We start from the raw sequence: 20,207 nt of genomic DNA on the forward strand, positions 1-20,207 counted from the left end.
TGAACGGTGCAGAGCACTGTATATGGGGCACAGCTATGGGGCACAATGAACGGTGCAGAGCACTGTATATGGGGCACAGCTATGGGGAAATATGAACGGTGCAGAGCACTATATGGCACAGCTATGGGAAAATAATGATTTATTTTTATTTTTGAAATTCACCGGTAAATGCTGCATTTCCACCCTAGGCTTATACTCGAGTCAATAAGTTTTCCCAGTTTTTTGTGGCAAAATTAGGGGGGTCGGCTTATACTCGGGTCGGCTTATACTAGAGTATATACGGTAAGTATCAACAAATAGTAACGTTTAAGGGTTACGGAAATCCCGTGTTGCGAATTGGTTACGGCCGGCCGCGACGGGCACAGTCCGGCCATGAATTCAACTTTCCCTACTCCCCTCCAGTCAGTGCCCCCATTGCGGTTTAGCAGTCCGTTAACGCTGCTATTTTTACTATAGAGGGAGAGGGAGAGAGGGAGACGGAGAGGGAGAGCGTTAACTGCTTAATTTCCCTAAAAAATGGTGCGTTTTAGACCTCTTCTTTCTCGCCTCAGGGATCGGTTCTAGTGTTTAGCCTATGTTCACATTTTTATGCGAGCTAAAATCTGTTATTACAGTGCCAGCAAAACCTATGAGATCTCAGAAGTCTTATACACACACTTAGTTTCTTTCCTTATTTCCTCATGAATTTGTGAACTGCAGTGTCTTTAAACCTGCAGCATGTCAATTCTTTCAGCGTTCCTTCTATACCAATTAAAAAGTAATAAGGTGAAAAAAACAATAGTTTTTAGGATGCGTGCCAACTTTCTGGAGCAGTATAAGGCAACCAAAATTGAATTCACATGTCCATGTTCCACAGTCCAGACACAGACCGTAATGTAGAAAACAACCTGAACTAACTGCCTCATACCGTATGTCTAGGAGCATCCAGATGATGGCTGCATACACTGCAGTTTTCAGTTCATCGGTGGGTGCTAGACCCTTACCAATTTCATACTGACCCCATGTATAGGTGAATTGGTAAGTACTAGGCAACAGATTCAAGTGGAGAACCCCTCTCTGATGTAATGTCATACATGTCAATATTAACTGTGGTTTGGGGGATTGCGGCCCCATGCCCCTGAGCTCCCGAGACAAACGAGTCCAAGGAGTCAGTGCTAATGCCAGAGCTTGCTTTCTGCTGGAGACATTCAATTGCATTGTATCAGAGCGCAGAGACCAACTCTCTGCACCACAATAATTATACTAGCAACCGGCCAATCAGAGGCTAGCAGCTGACGTCCGCCATGCGCCACTCCGGCTGGGGAGGAGGAAGAGGATGCTCTTCAGTGAGAGCAAAGTCAGGCGAGAAGTTGTGGTTGTTCTTCCCCATGTATGTGAACAACTGCATATTGGAGGGACATTATTGCAAAACAAGGATCTAGATAGGGGACATTACTACAAGAGGGGACCAGGATTGGAAATATTACCACAAGATGGAACCAGTATGAGGGACATTAATACAAGATGATTAGGATGGGGACATTACTACAAGAGGGGGAGCAGGATGGGGGAAATTATTACACGACTGGGGCCAGAATTACTGTGTGTGACTAATTGCTAAACAATATTACTGTATGGGATCAAGTGGGGGGACAAGAAAAAAAAACAAAAAAAAACTTCAAAATAAAAATATTTTCCAACTAAAATGACGTTTTAAGTGAAAACTGAAGTAAAAAAAAAGTCAAACTAGTGTAATAAACACCGTTAAAAAGCACATCAAAAATGTACAAAAATGATCAGAAAGTCATATAGAAAAAAAAAAAAAAAAAAGTGTACCACTGAAAACATCATCTTTTCCCACAAAGAACGCGGACAGTCACGCTCAAATTTTCCACTATGTGTGGCCCTTTTAAAATCAGGCTGAGTTTAAGACCAGTCTTAGGCCAGTCTCACACGTCCAGATAATTCCGGTACCGGAATTATCCGTGTCCGTGCATTTATGTGGCACATCAGTGTGGCACACGTGCGGCATCCGTGTGCCGACTGAGGACCACACGGACCGTGCAGGAGACAGCGCTAGAGTTAAGCGCTGTCCCCTGCATATGGTGCTGAAGCCGCTAATCATTTCTTCTCTCCAGCATTGTTCCTGTCCCCAACCCCCTCCCACCCCCTGTGCGCCCTCCCATAGGGCTGGAGCTGCATATTCATCACTGAAATGGGCGGCACCACGTGACCGCTCATACAGGAGAAGCTGCGGCGAGGACAGGAAGCAGCGCAAGCGAGGGAGCCGGGTAAGTATTTTATTAACAGCGGGGGGGGGGGGGGGGGGGGCACAGGGGGTGTTAGGGGTTTGGGGACAGGAATTATTTTTTTTGTGTGTGTTTAAAAAAAAAAGGAGTTTTCATATCTTCTCTCCAGCAAAATATGCTGGAGAGAAGAAATGATTAGCGGCTTCAGCACCACGCGGGGGGTGAAACGGCCTTATAGCTACCTCTATTTTTTCACAGGTCTCAGTGGCGGCTTACTTTTTTGTTGGAGGAGTTGAAGTGTTTACCGATACTATTTTGGGATATATAAAAAATGTTCTTAGTTTTTACAGAACTTTTGGGAGACCGAATGGACCAAGCAAATAAATTCCTGAATTTATATTTATTATGCCATTCATCATGCAGAAAAAGTCATCAGATGGATTACAATAGGATCTGGGGGATGAGCTGCAGTTTGTTTGTTTTTTGTTACCATTTTCGACTACATTAACAAAATGTTATCACTTCTTTCTGATTTTTGGGTGACAGTGACAAAAAAAAAAAAAAAAACCAGCAATTGAGGAATGGTTTCCTTTTTTTTCCCCTCTTCATAACACCATTCACTGTGCAGTAATAGTGTGAAGACAGCTTTATTCTTCAAGCAAGTTTGTTTACAGTGATACCAGATTTTCATAGATTTTCTGTTTTGCGACTTATGAACATTAAAAACTAATTTTTACTAAATAAAATGTATTTTTTATAACGCCACACAGAGAAATAACCATTTTATTACCAAGGGCTTTTTTTTATATAATGAGCCAATTTGTTTTTTCAGTACCGTAATTTTCTTGTTGCTGTTTTTTACTTTTTGATCATTAGTTGATCCATTTATTTTGATAGCATGATGAAAAAACAAATTTTTACACAATTTACTTTTGCAGTCTTCACCAATCGAGTTAAAGCAATCGCTCCAGCGTTTTGTTTGATTAATACCCTGTGGCCACTAATGTAAGGTCCCTGCACTTGTACTTACCTGCCACTGTCTTCAACTATTAGGCCGGGATCACACACAGCGAGATACGGCCGAGTCTTGCAGGTTAAAACCAAGCTCTGGCACCGGCACTCCAGAGCGGAGCGTGTGGCCTCATAGCAATACATGGAGCCGCACGCTCCGCTCCGGAGTGCCAGAGCTTGGTTTTAACCTGCGAGACTCGGCCGTATCTCGCTGTAGTGTGACTCCGGCCTTAGACTATGTTCCCACGATCAGGTAGTGGCAGAGCTTTGGACGCAGAGTATTTTCACTGTGTCCTAATCACGCAGGAAAATCCGCATGTGTTCACTGAACAATGTGGATTTACACGCATCCAACACACTTTATTGTGGTGCTGCTTCTGGGGGTCTCCAGCAGTTTGTGACCTGCCGGATTGCAGCGTGGAGGTCACTTTTCAATGCAAGTCTATGACAACCTCGTCCTGGCTCCCACAGACCTACATTGAGAGCTTAAAGGCCCCGTCACACATAGCGAGATCGCTGCTGAGTCACAAGTTTTGTGACGCAACAGCGATCTCAGTAGCGATCTCGCTATGTGTGACACGTACCAGCGATCAGGCCCCTGCTGTGAGATCGCTGGTCGTGTCGGAATGGCCTGGGCCATTTTTTGATCGTTGAGGTCCCACTGACATCGCTGAATCGGCGTGTGTGACGCCGATTCAGCGATGTCTTTGCTGGTAACCAGGGTAAACATCGGGTAACTAAGCGCAGGGCCGCGCTTAGTAACCCGATGTTTACCCTGGTTACCATCGTTAAAGTAAAAAAAAACAAACGCTACATACTTACCTACCGCTGTCTGTCCCCGGCGCTCTGCTTCTCTGGTCTGGCTGTGAGCGCCGGGCAGCCGGAAAGCAGAGCGGTGACGTCACCGCTCTGCTTTCCGGCCGCTGTGCTCACAGCCAGACCAGAGAAGCAGAGCGCCGGGGACAGACAGCGGTAGGTAAGTATGTAGCGTTTGTTTTTTTTTACTTTAACGATGGTAACCAGGGTAAACATCGGGTTACTAAGCGCGGCCCTGCGCTTAGTTACCCGATGTTTACCCTGGTTACCGGGGACCTCGGGATCGTTGGTCGCTGGAGAGCTGTCTGTGTGACAGCTCTCCAGCGATCAAACAGCGACGCTGCAGCGATCCGGATCGTTGTCGGTATCGCTGCAGCGTCGCTATGTGTGACGGGGCCTTATGACCGCTAAACAGTGACTGCAGACATCTCAAATTAAACTGGACAGCCCCTTTAAGTTGCTTTAGACACCATCAGCTTTCTGCAATTGTATTGTGGCGGCCTATCTAAAACAACTGACCGCAGAAGTTGCAGCAGGGTGTCAGCTACAAAACACACTCAACACATGCTGCAGATGGGGCTGGTTTTGCTGCTGAGCCGGCACCATCACCAGCCATACATGCATGGTATGGTTCGCTAGACTTCTTTATCCGCTGCGCCATACAAGTGCACAGTTGTCAGGTAAGGGTTAATAAATGATGCTTTTTTTACGTCCTTATAATTAAGTACCCTCAACACAGAAAAAAAAACCTGTGCCAAAAAAGTCTCATCTGAACACACTAAAGCTATGTGCACACACTGCGGATTGTATGCGTACACAACAGAACCCATTGAATTCAATGGGATTCCGCAATGCTGTGCTAATGATGCATATTTTTCACCTTCTGTTGGCCCCCGGATCCAGCCCAGGCCTTAGGGATGCTCCCGGCAGCTCCCGTTCCCAGTGATGCCTTGCGGCAATGACTTGTGATGACGTAGCGGTCTCGGGTGATGCTACGTCATCTGGGGTCATTGTCGCAAGGCATCACTGGGAACGGGAGTATCGCAAGAATCGGGAAGGCTGCAGGGGCCGCCGGAAGGTGAGAATCACGATTTTTTTATTTTTAAAATTCTATCTTTTACTATTGATGCTGCATAGGCTGCATCAATAGTAAAAAGTTGGTCACACTTGTCAAACACTATGTTTGACAAGTGTGACCAACCTGTCAATCAGTTTTCCAAGCAATGCTACAGATCACTTGGAAAACGCGAGCATTCTGCAAGCTAATTACGCTTGCAAAAATGCTAGTGTTTAGTGGGAATATGCATGCCAATTCCGCATGCGTATTTCCCGCAGGAGGAAGTTGCGGAATTGCCGTTGAAATTTCCGTGGCAATTCCGAACGTGTGCACATAGCCTTAAATGGCGGTCTGTCTGATGGTCACCTAGCTTTCTGAAAAAAGGTTCCCAATAAGGATACTAAATAGAAACTGACAGAACATTACCCCTTCATGACCTTGCCCTTATCCATTTTTGCGTTCTCGTTTCTCGCTCCCCTCCTTCCCAAAGCCATAACTTTTTCATTTTTCCGTCAATATGGCCATGTGAGGGCTTGTTTTTTGCGGGACAAGTTGCACTTTTCAATATCATCATTGTATTAGAAAACGGGAAAAAAATTCCAAGTGCGGTGAAGTTGCAAAAAAAGTGCAATCCGACACTTGTTTTTTGTTTGACTTTTTTGCTAGGTTCACTAAATGCTAAAACTGACCTGCCATTTTGATTCTCCAGGTCATTACGAGTTCATAGACACCAAACATGCCTATGTTACTTTTTATCTAAGTGGTAAAAATAAATTCCAAACTTTGCTATAAAAAAAATGCGCAATTTTCCAATACCCGTAGCGTCTCCATTTTTCATGATCTGGGGTCAGGTGAGGGCTTATTTTTTGCGTGCCGAGCTGGCGTTTTTAATGATACAATTTTGGTGCAGATACATTCTTTTGATTGCCCGTCACTACATTTTAATGCAATGTCGCGGCAACCAAAAAACGTAATTCTGGCGTTTCAAATTGTTTCTCGCTATGCCATTTAGCGAACAGGTTAATCCTTTTCTTTAAGGCTAGGTTCACATTGCGTTAGTGCTAGCGGTGACGGACCCAGAAACGCTGCAGCCTGCATCCAAGGGTCCGTTACAAAATAACGGCACATCGCTAGCGATGCACCCAATAATAGGGGTTAATGGCAGCGTTAACAGACTACGTTACACCGCGTTTTGCTACGGTGTAATGCAGTCCGTCTAACGGACTGCCATAACGCAATGTGAACCCAGCCTTATTGATAGATCGGGGGATTCTGAACACGGCGATACCAAATATGTGTAGGTTTGATTTTTTTTTTCCTATTTTATTTTGAATGGGGCAAAAGGGGTGATTTAAACTTATTTTTTTTTCAGATTTTTTTTTAAAATTTTTTTTTTTTTTTTTTACTTTTGCCATGCTTCAATAGCCTCCATGGGAGGCTAGAAGCTGGCACAACTGGATCGGCTCTGCTACATAGCAGCGATCATCAGATCGCTGCTATGTAGCTGAATTGCAGGCTTGCTATGAGCGCCGACCACAAGGACCTCTATGGTTACCATCCTGACGCATCGCCAACCCCCGATCATGTGACGGGGTCTGCGATGCAATCATTTCCGGCCGGTTAAATGCCGCTGTCAGCGTTTGAGAGCGGCATTTAACTGGTTAATAGCGGCGGGTGAATCGCGATTTCACCCGCAGCTATTGCGGGCACATGTCAGCTGTTCAAAACAGCTGACATGACCTGGCTTTGAGGTGGGCTCAGCGCCGGAGCCCACATCAAAGCAGGGGACACGACCTCTGCCGTAATAGTACGGCGGAGGTCGGGAAGGAGTTAAGGCTACGTCCCCACGGTCAGTACTAGGCAGCGCTCTGGACACAGTACGTGTCCGCTCCGTCCAAAACGCTGTCGGCTTTTGAAAGCAGGCAATTCCGCATGTGTTCATAGAACCATGTGGAATCACCGCATCCTATGCATTGAACTTGTGATACTTACGCTCAGTCTCCGCAAGATAAATAGACATGCTGTCGTCTGGAAAGACGCGGACGCATGTCTGTCTCTGCAGGGAAGCCAGAGGCGTCCCTGCACGCATAGTGGGCATGGGATTTCTTGAAATCCCATCCACTATGCTGTAACATCTGGCCGCTGCAGGTTGGACGCAGCATCCAACCAGCAGTGTTTACTGACCGTGGGAACATACCATAATGACTTTTAGGCCGGTTTCACACGTCAGTGGCTCCGGTACGTGAGGTGACAGTTTCCTCACGTACTGGAGCCACTGACACACGTAGACACAGTGAAATCAATGCATCTGTGCAGATGTCATTGATTTTTTGCGGACTATGTCCGTGTGCCGTGCAGGAGACAGCGCTACTGTAAGCGCTGTCCCCCCCACTGGTGCTGAAGCCGCGATTCATATCTTTCTCTGCAGCAGCGTTTGCTGTAGAGAAGATATGAATAATCGTGTTTAAAATAAAGATCCAAGTTCCCAAGTCCGACCGGGGTCTTATCTACAGCATTATAGAATGCTGTAGATAAGCGCTGAGAGGCAGCGGCCGTATCAAATTTGGGACAAACATGGTGACAGTTCACTTCAAGCAGGATTGTAGGACACAAAAGTATGAGATGCTGCTAACTGCAGTGATACATTTGCCTACAAATGCAGCACTTTAATTTCTCTTTGTCACATTCTACTCACTTGGTATCAAAGAAGATGGAACAAAAAACTGGCACATATGCATTCCATTTTTTGGGCATCTTGTTAAGTACCCATTCCCCAGTGAGATGGGGGTTGTAAATGTGGGTGAAGGAGACACTAGGTCCCTACAGAACATGTTAAAGAAAGTAGACTAAACCACAGCACCGAACACTTACAGGAAGAAGTGAGCAGCTGCAGAGAACCTACAATGAAAAGCTTGATTTCCTGTCACTGGTATCTTGCATGCAATCATTTACACAGTTTTTTTGTTGCACTTTTAGTGTAATGTTTCTGACCAAAAGCCAGGAGGCATGAATCCAAGACAAGGAAACCTATGAGAAAAAAAACAAACAAAAAAAAAACACAACACACACTACAAAAAGTGAGCAACCTCTGCTTTACACAAAAACGAACAACAAGCAATGGAATTTTTTTTTTTCCGAGTGGTGCGAGAATCAACTGAACTTTTCACCCCCGTCGTAGCCGCTAATATAAAAATGACAATGCCGGCTTCGTGATGAGCAGGCCTGGGAACACGATGACAAATCTCTTGTGCTGGCTAATAAAATAGTGAATACCTGTGATCATATCCATTATGCAAGCCAATGCAGATGAGGAAAACCACAGTAAAATCTCAATGAGCTGACTTCAATTCCAGACCATCTCAAATAAAACTAAAGCTGGTTACATGTGAGACTCAAGGATCACTGTCTGCCAAGAAGCCGAGGGACTGAAACCACCGGACTGCACTTCTGGGCTGAGGTTGGGTGGGAGCACAGGAAAATCCATACAACACGAAGGGAAATTGTGACATTCAGATCCCACCAAGTGAATAATACAGGATGCCTGTTATGTGTCAAGGACAATAGTCCCAACATCTCACAGGCCTAAGACACAAAGTCTACAATGGGGAAGCAAAGACGGGAAACTGACTTCACAGGAATATTTCATGTGACAACAGAATACAATGACAGTGATGCCATTCTCACCTTTCATCTTCTCCATCAACCAGAGGAGTGGTCAGGGGTAAAGACTTCAAAGGAAGTAAAGATCCCGCTCCTTGAAGACCACCACTTGTATCCAAAGAGGACCCCTCCAGAACATGCGGTAGGCCCACCATTGAGTGCTCCATCAAACGCCGAGCATCCTCAATCTGACTTGCCACTGACTGAATAAGAGATGGTGCAAAGAACTGACCAGCACTACCAGCCATCTGAAGAGCAATATTTTGTGCAATGGGTACACTTGCAATAACTGGAGCATGATTTCCACTCTGGACCAAATTCCCATTTTGAGGTGTTGGAAGTTGAGGAACAGTAGGTGGTGGGCCCAGGGTGGTAGCTGCGGGGGATATTCCAGTAGGTACACTCGTCCCCAGCTGCTGAACGGCTGGAACATTGGTAGCTGCGGGTAAAGGACTGACTGCGGGTACTTGCGGAGTGGTCATTCCCTGTACAGCGGTGGGTTCAACAAGTTGAGTTGGAGGCTTTGAAGGGAGCAGAGGATTTTGAGGTGCAATCATTACAGGAGGTGGATGAGTAGAAGCGCCAACTGGTATCCCCTGTGTGGGAGGAAGTACCGGCTGAGAAGGAGCTGGAACACTTTGCTGCATAAGAGATGGTGTAGTTTGACTGGTAAATACCTGGTGCACTGCAGTTGGCAGATTGCCTTGTTGCATAACACCTACAATTTGTCCACCAGTTGCCGATATGGTGGGCTGAGTGTGTACCACAGGCTGGCTTGGAGCTACACAGGTTGGTGGCACTTGTGCTGATACAGACTGTATCTGCCCCTGCAAAACTTGTGCTTGGATAACAGGTACTGATGCTGCGGTACTACCCACTCCAGCTGACGCAGACGGTATAGGAGCCACTCCTGTCTGAACAATTTGGGGATGCTGCATGTATTCGGGTAAACTCCCTGGCACAGAACTCTGATTTGTTGGCATGACATGCCCAGTAGTCATCTGAGTTGGAGCAGTTTGTGGATGTGCATATTGTATCGTTGGAGGCTGTTGCTGCACAGTCGGCAGACTTTGTAAGGACTGTGCCGGTTGAGAATATGGCAACTGTGGTGGGATCATCGTAGAAACTGCTGGCGGCTGATGCCCTATAGAAGATGGGACACCAAGTATGCTAACAGCAGCTGGCTGCACACCAACAGGGGCATTCATAGCAGCTGGCGCGGCCTGTCCTACTTGTTTCTGGGGAGAATAAGTGGCATCTTGTGAATGTAGCTGTAACAGTGCAAGCTGAGGCTGGGAAACACTCTGTGGTATATTTGAAGGTGGGACATTCTGGGCGAGAGGGTTGCCGAAGTCAATCTGCTGGGGTCCCAGTGCTTGAAATCCTTGCATGGCAGGTGTCCCCATTTCGCCACTTCCAACACTTTCTGTGTAGTGACTCAGAGTGCTGATATTGCTACTCACTGAGCTCCCACTGGTGCTCTCTCGCTCAGACGTCATCTCAAGTGGGTTTTGTTTAACGCTCTCCACTGCTTTGTTGACCGCAGATCCCTCTGAAGCAGCTGCTGCATTTTCTTTGTCATAGAACTCCATACATGTCCATCTGCCTTTTCTGAACGGTTCTGAACTGGAGTCTAACTTTACAACTCTAAACCTGGAGGTCGCAGCAGCCGAAGGAGCTGCCTGCTGCTGCCCTGCAGCTGGCCCTACAGGGGCACTAGTAGCGTTGCTAGGTATACTAGATGCAGCAATATTTCCATTGCCAGAAGAACCTAAATGAGGATTAACGTTTCCAGAGACAGCACTGACATTACTAGTACTTGTCACACTGGTGGAGCTAACATTTACACTAGTGGGCACAGGACCCACAGGGGCCGCCACGCTGCTGACATTTTGGATAGTGACATTATGTGTGGTACCACTACCTGTTGCAGGACTGACCCCTGCACTAACAGGCCCACTTGCTTTACGCACGATGGGTGGCATAGTCCCCACAGGTGGCGCTGCAGAAGAAACAGGTGCTGCAGTCTCTGTAGATCCTTGAGAAGCCAGTTTCACAGATGTGGGGTTGTGAGAAGCTGCAGGCACAGAGGCACTGGATAAGCCATGATGGGTCGGCATTGGAAGTCCATGATGGTGATGATGAAGATGGTGCACGTTCCCATTTATCAGAATATTCTGGACATTAGCAGGTAAATGTTGGTGAAGGTGCGGTTGATTTGGAGACACGGCGCCAGGAGTTTCGGCTTCTTGAAAGTTATTCAAGGTCTCCTCGGAGGAGCTTCTCTCGGGGCCGCCGAGATCTGTAGCCCTGGACAAGGACACATCCAGAATTTCAGAAGAGGACAGGTCTTCAGTGTGGGACTCGTCCAGGTCATCGTAGCTCTCGGTGTCCTCCGCTATGCTGTTATTCGAGCTCATGCTGGCTGAAATCTGAGCAGGGGTGACACTGGTAATCTGAAAGCCACTTTTCTTTTTAATCTGTGCCCCAGACTGTACCATGGGCTGTGCCATCAAGTTCAAGGTTTGGGGAGGATGCTGCTGAGGTCCAGGTGAGGAGGAGGAGGAGGTGGCGGGAGGTGGGGGCTGCACCAGCAGAGGAGACTGGTACTCATCAGAGGGCAGGATGTGCCCAGGGCCACCTGTGGTGCTCACACCGGCCCCACTGCCCCTTCTGGGGATGTCTGCCGGCTGCGCCATCTTCCTGCCAGCTAGATCTGCAGATGGCTCGGGCTGGTGCATGCTGATTCGCCTCCTCTCAGCCCACCCACCTTCACTCCCCGAGCTGGGAGCCGGACCCCCGCTGTACGGATGGAGCCCGGGCAGAGGCTGCGGACAATGCACGGATGTGGGGCCGCAGGGTCAGCGATGAGCGGCGCGCTCCGCGTCCTGACAGCGGGGAGGGCAGCGCGGCTCCGGGGCCACAAGGCAGGTGTGGTCACTCTGCTGCCGGGAGACGAGGATGACGAGGATGCGGCGTGCGGAGATGGCCGGGACGATGCAGCCGGTGGCCGCGGCCATCACTTACAGTCCTCAGCACAGCTCCTGGCCGGGGCCCATCCTCCAGCCGTGTCCGTGTAGCGCTGAGGAGAATCCGGGTCAGCGGTGGCGCGGAGGAGGCCGGCGGCTCATGGACTCCTCAGCCTGGCTCTGTCCCCCGTGACTCTGCCTTTCTTTTCTCTCGCAGTGTCTCTGGGCTCCGGCTCCCTGTTACACGGCGCCTGTGCCTCCCTCCCCCTTCCTTAATCTTACACGGTATTGGAGGACAGCGGCTGCCAGCCGGGGAAGCGGCTCACTTAGGGGCGGAGAATCGGGAAAAATGGCCGCCGGACATGCGCACTACGACGCTAGAGGAGCTGTAGCAAGACGGCCGGCCTGCAGGGGGAGGGATAGAGTCGAACATGACGCAGCGGGCTCGCCCGAAGCTTGACGGAAACTGCCGAACGCAGGGCGAGGGTTTCGGAAGCGCTCGGGCTCTCGCATGGATGACGTCAGTGCGGGAGTCATGCAGACGTGTCCTGCTTGTTGAATGTAGGGCAGTGTGAGACATAGGCCATTGTGCAATGGTCGGGACACGTGGAGGAGGCAGCACCGGGGAGCAGGGACCACCTGTGTGTCATCTGCACCGTCACACTGTGACTTGTACGTGTGTGATGTCAGTGGGAAGGAGCAACACGAGCGAAGTGTCTGCCATCTCCACACTCCAGCTTCCCGAGTCACAGGAAGCGGCAGCCAACTGGTGACTAATGCAAAGTGTCCATAGAGGGGGAGACCGGATAATCTGGCAACTAATAGACCGCGTGGTTCTCCGAACTCCCCACAGAAGCCCCCTACGCTGACCACAGAAGCCCCCCACGCTGACCACAGAAGCCCCCTACGCTGACCACTGAAGCCTCCTACGCTGACCACTGAAGCCTCCTACGCTGACCACAGAAGCCCCCTACGCTGACCACAGAAACCCCCTACGCTGACCACTAAAGCCCCCTACGCTGACCACAGAAGCCCCCTATGCTGACCACAGAAGCCCCCTACGCTGACCACAGAAGCCCCCTACGCTGACCACAGAAGCCCCCTACGCTGACCACTAAAGCCCCCTACGCTGACCACAGAAGCCCCCTACACTGACCACACCCCTACACTGACCACTGAAGCCCCCTACACTGACCACTGAACCCTCCTACGCTGACCACTGAAGCCTCCTACGCTGACCACAGAAGCCCCCTACGCTGACCACTGAAGCCCCCTACGCTGACCACAGAAGCCGCCTACACTGACCACAGAAGCCCCCCACGCTGACCACAGAAGCCCCCTACGCTGACCACAGAAGCCCCCTACACTGACCACAGAAGCCCCCTACACTGACCACAGAAGCCCCCTACACTGACCACAGAAGCCCCCCACACTGACCACAGAAGCCCCCCACACTGACCACAGAAGCCCCCTACACTGACCACAGAAGCCCCCTAGACTGACCACTGAAGCCCCCTACACTGACCACTGAAGCCCCCTACACTGACCACTGAAGCCCCCTACACTGACCACTGAAGCCTACACTGACCACTGAAGCCCCCTACACTGACCACTGAAGCCTCCTACACTGACCACTGAAGCCTCCTACACTGACCACTGAAGCCTCCTACACTGACCACTGAAGCCCCCTACACTGACCACTGAAGCCCCCTACACTGACCACAGAAGCCCCCTACACTGACCACTGAAGCCCCCTACACTGACCACAGAAGCCCCCTACACTGACCACTGAAGCCCCCTACACTGACCACTGAAGCCCCCTACACTGACCACAGAAGCCCCCTACACTGACCACTGAAGCCCCCTACACTGACCACAGAAGCCTCCTACACTGACCACTGAAGCCTCCTACACTGACCACTGAAGCCCCCTACACTGACCACTGAAGCCCCCTACACTGACCACAGAAGCCCCCTACACTGACCACAGAAGCCCCCTACACTGACCACAGAAGCCTCCTACACTGACCACAGAAGCCTCCTACACTGACCACACCCCTACACTGACCACAGAAGCCTCCTACACTGACCACACCCCTACACTGACCACAGAAGCCTCCTACACTGACCACTGAAGCCCCCTACACTGACCACAGAAGCCCCCTACACTGACCACTGAAGCCCCCTACACTGACCACAGAAGCCCCCGAATTATTCCCCGCTTGACAAGTGTCTGTTGTACTCAGTGCAGCTCCGCTGGCTGTTGTAACCTGCTGTATTCATAATATTCTGAAGGGATCTGAGCCCATTCCTCGCCAGCAATGGCCTCCGGTCTATCAATATTCCCTGGTGTTGCACTGCAGCCGCCTTCTTTGTGTCCCATCAAATACTTTCTAAAGGGTTCAGGTGACGCCGGAATCTTCCAGAACCTCTTCAGAAACCAATAATTGGGGGACTTTGAGGTGTGCTTGGTATCATTGTTCTGCAGAAAGGTCCAGTGATATCCAAACTTCAGCTTTCCATAGAGAAGGCATGGCTTTTTCCCATAAGATTTCCTGATAAGTGACTAAATACATATGGTCCTCCACACGCTGATGGTTTCCAGTGAAAGAGGAAGCAAAGCAGCCCCAGCGCATCACCGAGCTACCACCATGCTTCACTGTAGGCAGGGTGTCCTCAGCACATGCTTCATTCTTCACCCTCCAGATATACTGCTGATTTATAGACCAAAAAAGTTCCAATTATGTTTCATTGCTCCACACAGTATAATCCCAAAATGTCTGGGCTTATTTATATGGTTTTGAGCATAATGTCACCGAGTTATGCTTTTGAACAAGAAAAGATGTTTGTCTTTAGTGTTCAGGCACGGAGACCCTCAGCATTCAGTATACATCACACCATGATACAAACTAAAACCTCAATGTTCTTTCAACTGTATCTCTAGAACTTTTAGGCCTCGATAAATTACAGGGAATTTGACAGCAGGTTTTTGCTAACCTATCTGAGAGCAGCATGATGTTGAGGCAAAGACCCTACTTCCAGCCTTATATCATTTAATGGGCTTCAAGTTTTGATAAAATCTGTTTATCTTCTGCAGATATACTAGTTCTCTGAATGTTGAGCCCTATATAACCCTGCCCACACCACTTATTGACAGTTTTCTATGTCCACCCTGCATCGGCAGAAAGCTGCCAATCAACGGAGGCGTGGTTGGACTACATAGCAGCAAGTTTACTTGTCCTCTTCTGATAATTTCCTGCTTTTAAAACAATGATTTTATTAAAACTACAGCAAGCAGCCCAGTAAGTGATACATCGCTTGAAACAGGGTTTCTGCTCCTACATTATGCTTATCTCAGATTGTGACAAAAACCTGGTGACAGATTCCATTCAAGACTTGTATTTAGAAAGGAACAAGATGCACTGAATTCAGTAGGGTAGCTACCAGAGAGCAGAGGATTAAGTCGCCCTGGACCCCTCGCTCAGAGGGGCTCACCCAGAGATACTGCCACCGTTAACTATATCAGCATGCACAGCACATCAGTCTAGTTAAAGGGGTATTCCAAACACTCAATATCCTTTTTCACTATGTAGTAGGTGTGATACTAATAATATTAGCAAATGCCTCCAATTAAAAATTTAGTATAGTTTTTCTGATTTGCTATGTCTCTTCATGTGCAGTCATTGCGGGACCTTAGGTATCCATGGTTACGACCACTAGCAACTAGCGTTCACTATATCAGTGATCGTAACCATGGATACCTAAGGTCCTCCAATGCCTGCACATGAGGAAGGAGACAGTGAATCATAAAAACTATACTACATTTCTATTTGGAGGTATTTGCAAATATTATTATTACTCCTACCATACTACATATTGGGAAAGGATTTTGGAGATGGGAAAACCCCTTAAAGCTCTGCAGCAGAGCAGGGAGACCCAATCTCACTGCACTAAGGCTGTTATGGACCTGGTGGTTAGGAGCACCCGGAACGACCTGATGGTTAAACTAACACAGGACAAGCTCTGGGAAGTGGGAGCTCTGCTGACCGCAACCCCTAATCCTATCACAACCACTAGAAATAGCCGTGGAGCGTACCTAACTCTGCCTAGACGCCTCTTCACAGCCTAAGAGCTAACTAGCCCTAAAGATAGAAAATAAAGCCTACCTTGCCTCAGAGAAATTCCCCAAAGGAAAAGGCTGCCCCCCACATATATTGACTGTGAGTTAAGATGAAAGTCACAAACACAGAAATGAAACAGGTTTCAGCAAAGGAGGCCAGACTTACTAAACAGACTGAGGGTAGGAAAGGTATCTTTGCGGTCAGCACAAAAACTACAAAAAGACCACGCAGAGTGTGCAAAAAGACCCCCGCACCGACTCACGGTGCGGAGGTGCCACTCTGCATCCCAGAGCTTCCAGCTAGCAAGGCAAAATCATGATAGCAAGCTGGACAAGAAAACAATGAACAAATAATTAACTAGCAGGGACTTAGCTTCTGCTGGAGTAGACAGGTCACCAGAAAGATCCAAAAGCGAACTGAACCAGTACAAGAACATTGACAGCTGGCATGGAGTAACGATCTGAGTGGAGTTAAATAGAGCAGCCAGCCAAAGAATAAACTAAGTCACCTGTGGAAGGAACCTCAGAACCAGCAGCTCCACTCACAGCCACCAGAGGGAGCCCATGGACAGAACTCGCCGAAGTACCATTCATGACCACAGGAAGGAGTTCGATAAGAGAATTCACAACAGTACCCCCCCCCCTTGAGGAGGGGTCACCGAACCCTCACCAGAGCCCCCAGGCCGACCATAACGAGCCAAATGAAAGGCACAAACTAGATCGGCAGCATGAACATCAGAGGCAAAAACCCAGAAATTATCTTCCTGACCATAACCCTTCCACTTGACCAGGTACTGTAGTTTCCGTCTCGAAATACGAGAATCCAAAATCTTCACCACATACTCCAACTCCCCCTCGACCAACACCGGGGCAGGAGGATCAACGGAGGGAACCATAGGCGCCAAGTATCTCCGCAATAACGACCTATGGAACACATTATGGATGGCAAAAGAAGCTGGAAGGGCCAAACGAAATGACACAGGATTGAGAACTTCAGAAATCTTATACGGACCAATGAAACGAGGCTTAAACTTAGGAGAGGAAACCTTCATAGGAACATAACGAGACGAAAACCAAATCCCCAACATGAAGTCGGGGACCAACACAGCGCCGGCGGTTAGCGAAACGTTGAGCCTTCTCATGGGACAATGTCAAATTGTCCACCACATGAGTCCAAATCTGCTGCAACCTGTCCACCACAGAGTCCACACCAGGACAGTCCGAAGGCTCAACCTGCCCTGAAGAGAAACGAGGATGGAAACCAGAATTACAGAAAAAAGGCGAAACCAAAGTAGTCGAGCTGGCCCGATTATTAAGGGCGAACTCAGCCAAAGGCAAGAAGGACACCCAATCATCCTGATCAGCAGAAACAAAGCATCTCAGATATGTTTCCAAAGTCTGATTAGTTCGTTCGGTTTGGCCATTTGTCTAAGGATGGAAAGCAGAAGAAAAAGACAAATCAATGCCCATCTTAGCACAAAAGGACCGCCAAAACCTCGAAACAAACTGGGAACCTATGTCCGAGACGATGTTCTCCGGAATGCCATGCAAACGAACCACATGCTGGAAAAACAATGGCACCAAATCAGAGGAGGAAGGCAATTTAGACAAGGGTACCAAATGGACCATCTTAGAGAAGCGATCACAAACCACCCAAATGACCGACATCCTTTGAGAGACAGGGAGATCTGAAATAAAATCCATGGAAATATGCGTCCAGGGCCTCTTCGGGACCGGCAAGGGCAAAAGCAACCCACTGGCACGAGAACAGCAGGGCTTAGCCCGAGCACAAGTCCCACAGGACTGCACAAAAGAACGCACATCCCGTGACAAAGAAGGCCACCAAAAGGATCTAGCCACCAAATCTCTGGTACCAAAGATTCCAGGATGACCAGCCAACACCGAACAATGAACCTCAGAGATAACTCTACTAGTCCATCTATCAGGGACAAACAGTTTCTCCGCTGGACAACGGTCAGGTCTATCAGCCTGAAACTTCTGCAGCACCCGCCGCAAATCAGGGGAGATGGCAGACAAAATTACCCCCTCTTTGAGAATACCCGCCGGCTCCGGAACACCCGGAGAGTCAGGCACAAAACTCCTTGACAGGGCATCAGCCTTCACATTCTTAGAGCCCGGAAGGTACGAAACCACAAAATCAAAACGGGAGAAAAACAGCGACCATCGAGCCTGTCTAGGATTCAACCGTTTGGCAGACTCGAGATAAGTCAAATTCTTGTGATCCGTCAAGACCACCACGCGATGCTTGGCTCCTTCAAGCCAATGTCGCCACTCCTCGAATGCCCACTTCATGGCCAACAACTCTCGATTGCCAACATCATAATTGTGCTCAGCAGGCGAGAACTTTCTAGAAAAGAAGGCACATGGTTTCATCACCGAGCCATTAGAACTTCTTTGAGACAAAACAGCCCCTGCTCCAATCTCAGAAGCATCAACCTCGACCTGAAACGGGAGCGAAACATCTGGCTGGCACAACACAGGGGCAGAAGAAAAACGATGCTTCAACTCCTGAAAAGCCTCTACGGCCGCAGAGGACCAATTGACCACATCAGCACCTTTCTTGGTCAAATCAGTCAACGGTTTAGCAACACTAGAAAAATTAGCAATGAAGCGACGATAAAAATTAGCAAAGCCCAGGAACTTCAGCAGGCTCTTCACAGATGTCGGCTGAGTCCAATCATAAATGGCCTGAACTTTAACAGGGTCCATCTCGATAGTAGAAGGGGAAAAAATGAAACCCAAAAATGAAACCTTCTGAACTCCAAAGAGACATTTTGACCCCTTCACAAACAAGGAATTCGCACGAAGGACCTGGAACACCATTCTGACCTGCTTCACATGAGACTCCCAATCATCCGAAAAGACCAAAATATCATCCAAATATACAATCATGAATCTATCCAGGTATTTTCAGAAGATGTCATGCATAAAGGACTGAAACACAGATGGAGCATTAGAAAGCCCGAATGGCATCACCAGGTACTCAAAATGGCCCTCGGGCGTATTAAATGCTGTTTTCCATTGATCGCCCTGTTTAATACGCACAAGATTATACGCCCCTCGAAGATCTATTTTGGTGAACCAACTAGCCCCGTTAATCCGAGCAAACAAATCAGACAGCAGCGGCAAAGGGTACTGAAATTTGACCGTGATCTTATTAAGAAGGCGGTAATCAATAAAAGGTCTCAAAGAACCATCCTTCTTGGCCACAAAAAAGAACCCTGCTCCCAACGGTGATGATGACGGGCGAATATGACCTTTCTCCAAGGATTCCTTTATATAACTCCGCATAGCGGCGTGATCTGGCACAGATAAATTGAACAGTCGGCCCTTAGGAAACTTACTACCAGGAATCAAATTAATAGCACAATCGCAATCCCTATGAGGAGGTAGGGCACTGGATTTGGGCTCATCAAATACATCCCGGTAATCCGACAAAAACTCAGGGACTTCAGAAGGAGTGGAAGACGAAATTGACAGCAATGGAACATCACCATGTACCCCTTGACAACCCCAGCTGGACACAGACATAGATTTCAGTCCAATACTGGATTATGGACCTGTAGCCATGGCAACCCCAAAACGACCACATCATGCAGATTATGCAACACCAAAAAGTGAATATCCTCCTGATGTGCAGGAGCCATGCACATGGTCAATTGGGTCCAGTACTGAGGCTTATTCTTGGCCAAAGGCGTAACATCAATTCCTCTCAATGGAATAGGATACTGCAAGGGCTCCAAGAAAAAACCATAGCGCCTGGCAAACTCCAAGTCCATCAAATTCAGGGCAGCGCCTGAATCCACAAATGCCATAACAGAATAGGACGACAAAGAGCAAATCAGAGTAGCAGACAAAAGAAATTTAGACTGTACCGTACCAATGGTGGCAGACCTAGCGAACCACTTAGTGCGCTTAGGACAATCGGAGATAGCATGAGTGGAATCACCACAGTAAAAACACAGCCCATTCCGACGTCTGTGTTCTTGCCGTTCAGCTCTGGTCAAAGTCCTATCACATTGTATATGCTCAGGCCTATGCTCAGAGAATACCGCCAAATGGTGCACAGCTTTGCGCTCACGCAAGCGCTGATCGATCTGAATGGCCAAGGACATAGACTCATTCAGACCAGCAGGCGTGGGAAATCCCACCATGACATCCTTAAGGGCTTTAGAAAGACCCTTTCTGAAAATTGCCGCCAGGGCACACTCATTCCACTGAGTAAGCACAGACCACTTTCTAAACTTCTGACAATATACCTCCGCTTCATCCTGACCCTGACACAAAGCCAGCAAGATTTTCTCTGCCTGATCCACTGAATTTGGT

The 20,207-nt window shown here is 48.4% G+C and overlaps 1 protein-coding gene across 1 annotated transcript in view; it reads right to left on the reverse strand.

The window, feature by feature from the left end:
* The window catches only part of TSC22D1 (TSC22 domain family member 1), a 123,991-nt gene extending 111,979 nt beyond the window's left edge, over window positions 1-12,012 (reverse strand). The window contains exon 1 of the mRNA XM_069758253.1: window positions 8,797-12,012. Coding sequence (XP_069614354.1) covers window positions 8,797-11,513 — 2,717 coding nt within the window. The 5' untranslated portion in view covers window positions 11,514-12,012. The remainder of the gene's footprint in view (window positions 1-8,796) is intronic.
* Window positions 12,013-20,207: the final 8,195 nt, after the last annotated feature.

The sequence above is a fragment of the Ranitomeya imitator genome, chromosome 3, assembly GCF_032444005.1.
Source record: "Ranitomeya imitator isolate aRanImi1 chromosome 3, aRanImi1.pri, whole genome shotgun sequence".
Taxonomy (NCBI): Eukaryota; Metazoa; Chordata; class Amphibia; order Anura; family Dendrobatidae; genus Ranitomeya; species Ranitomeya imitator.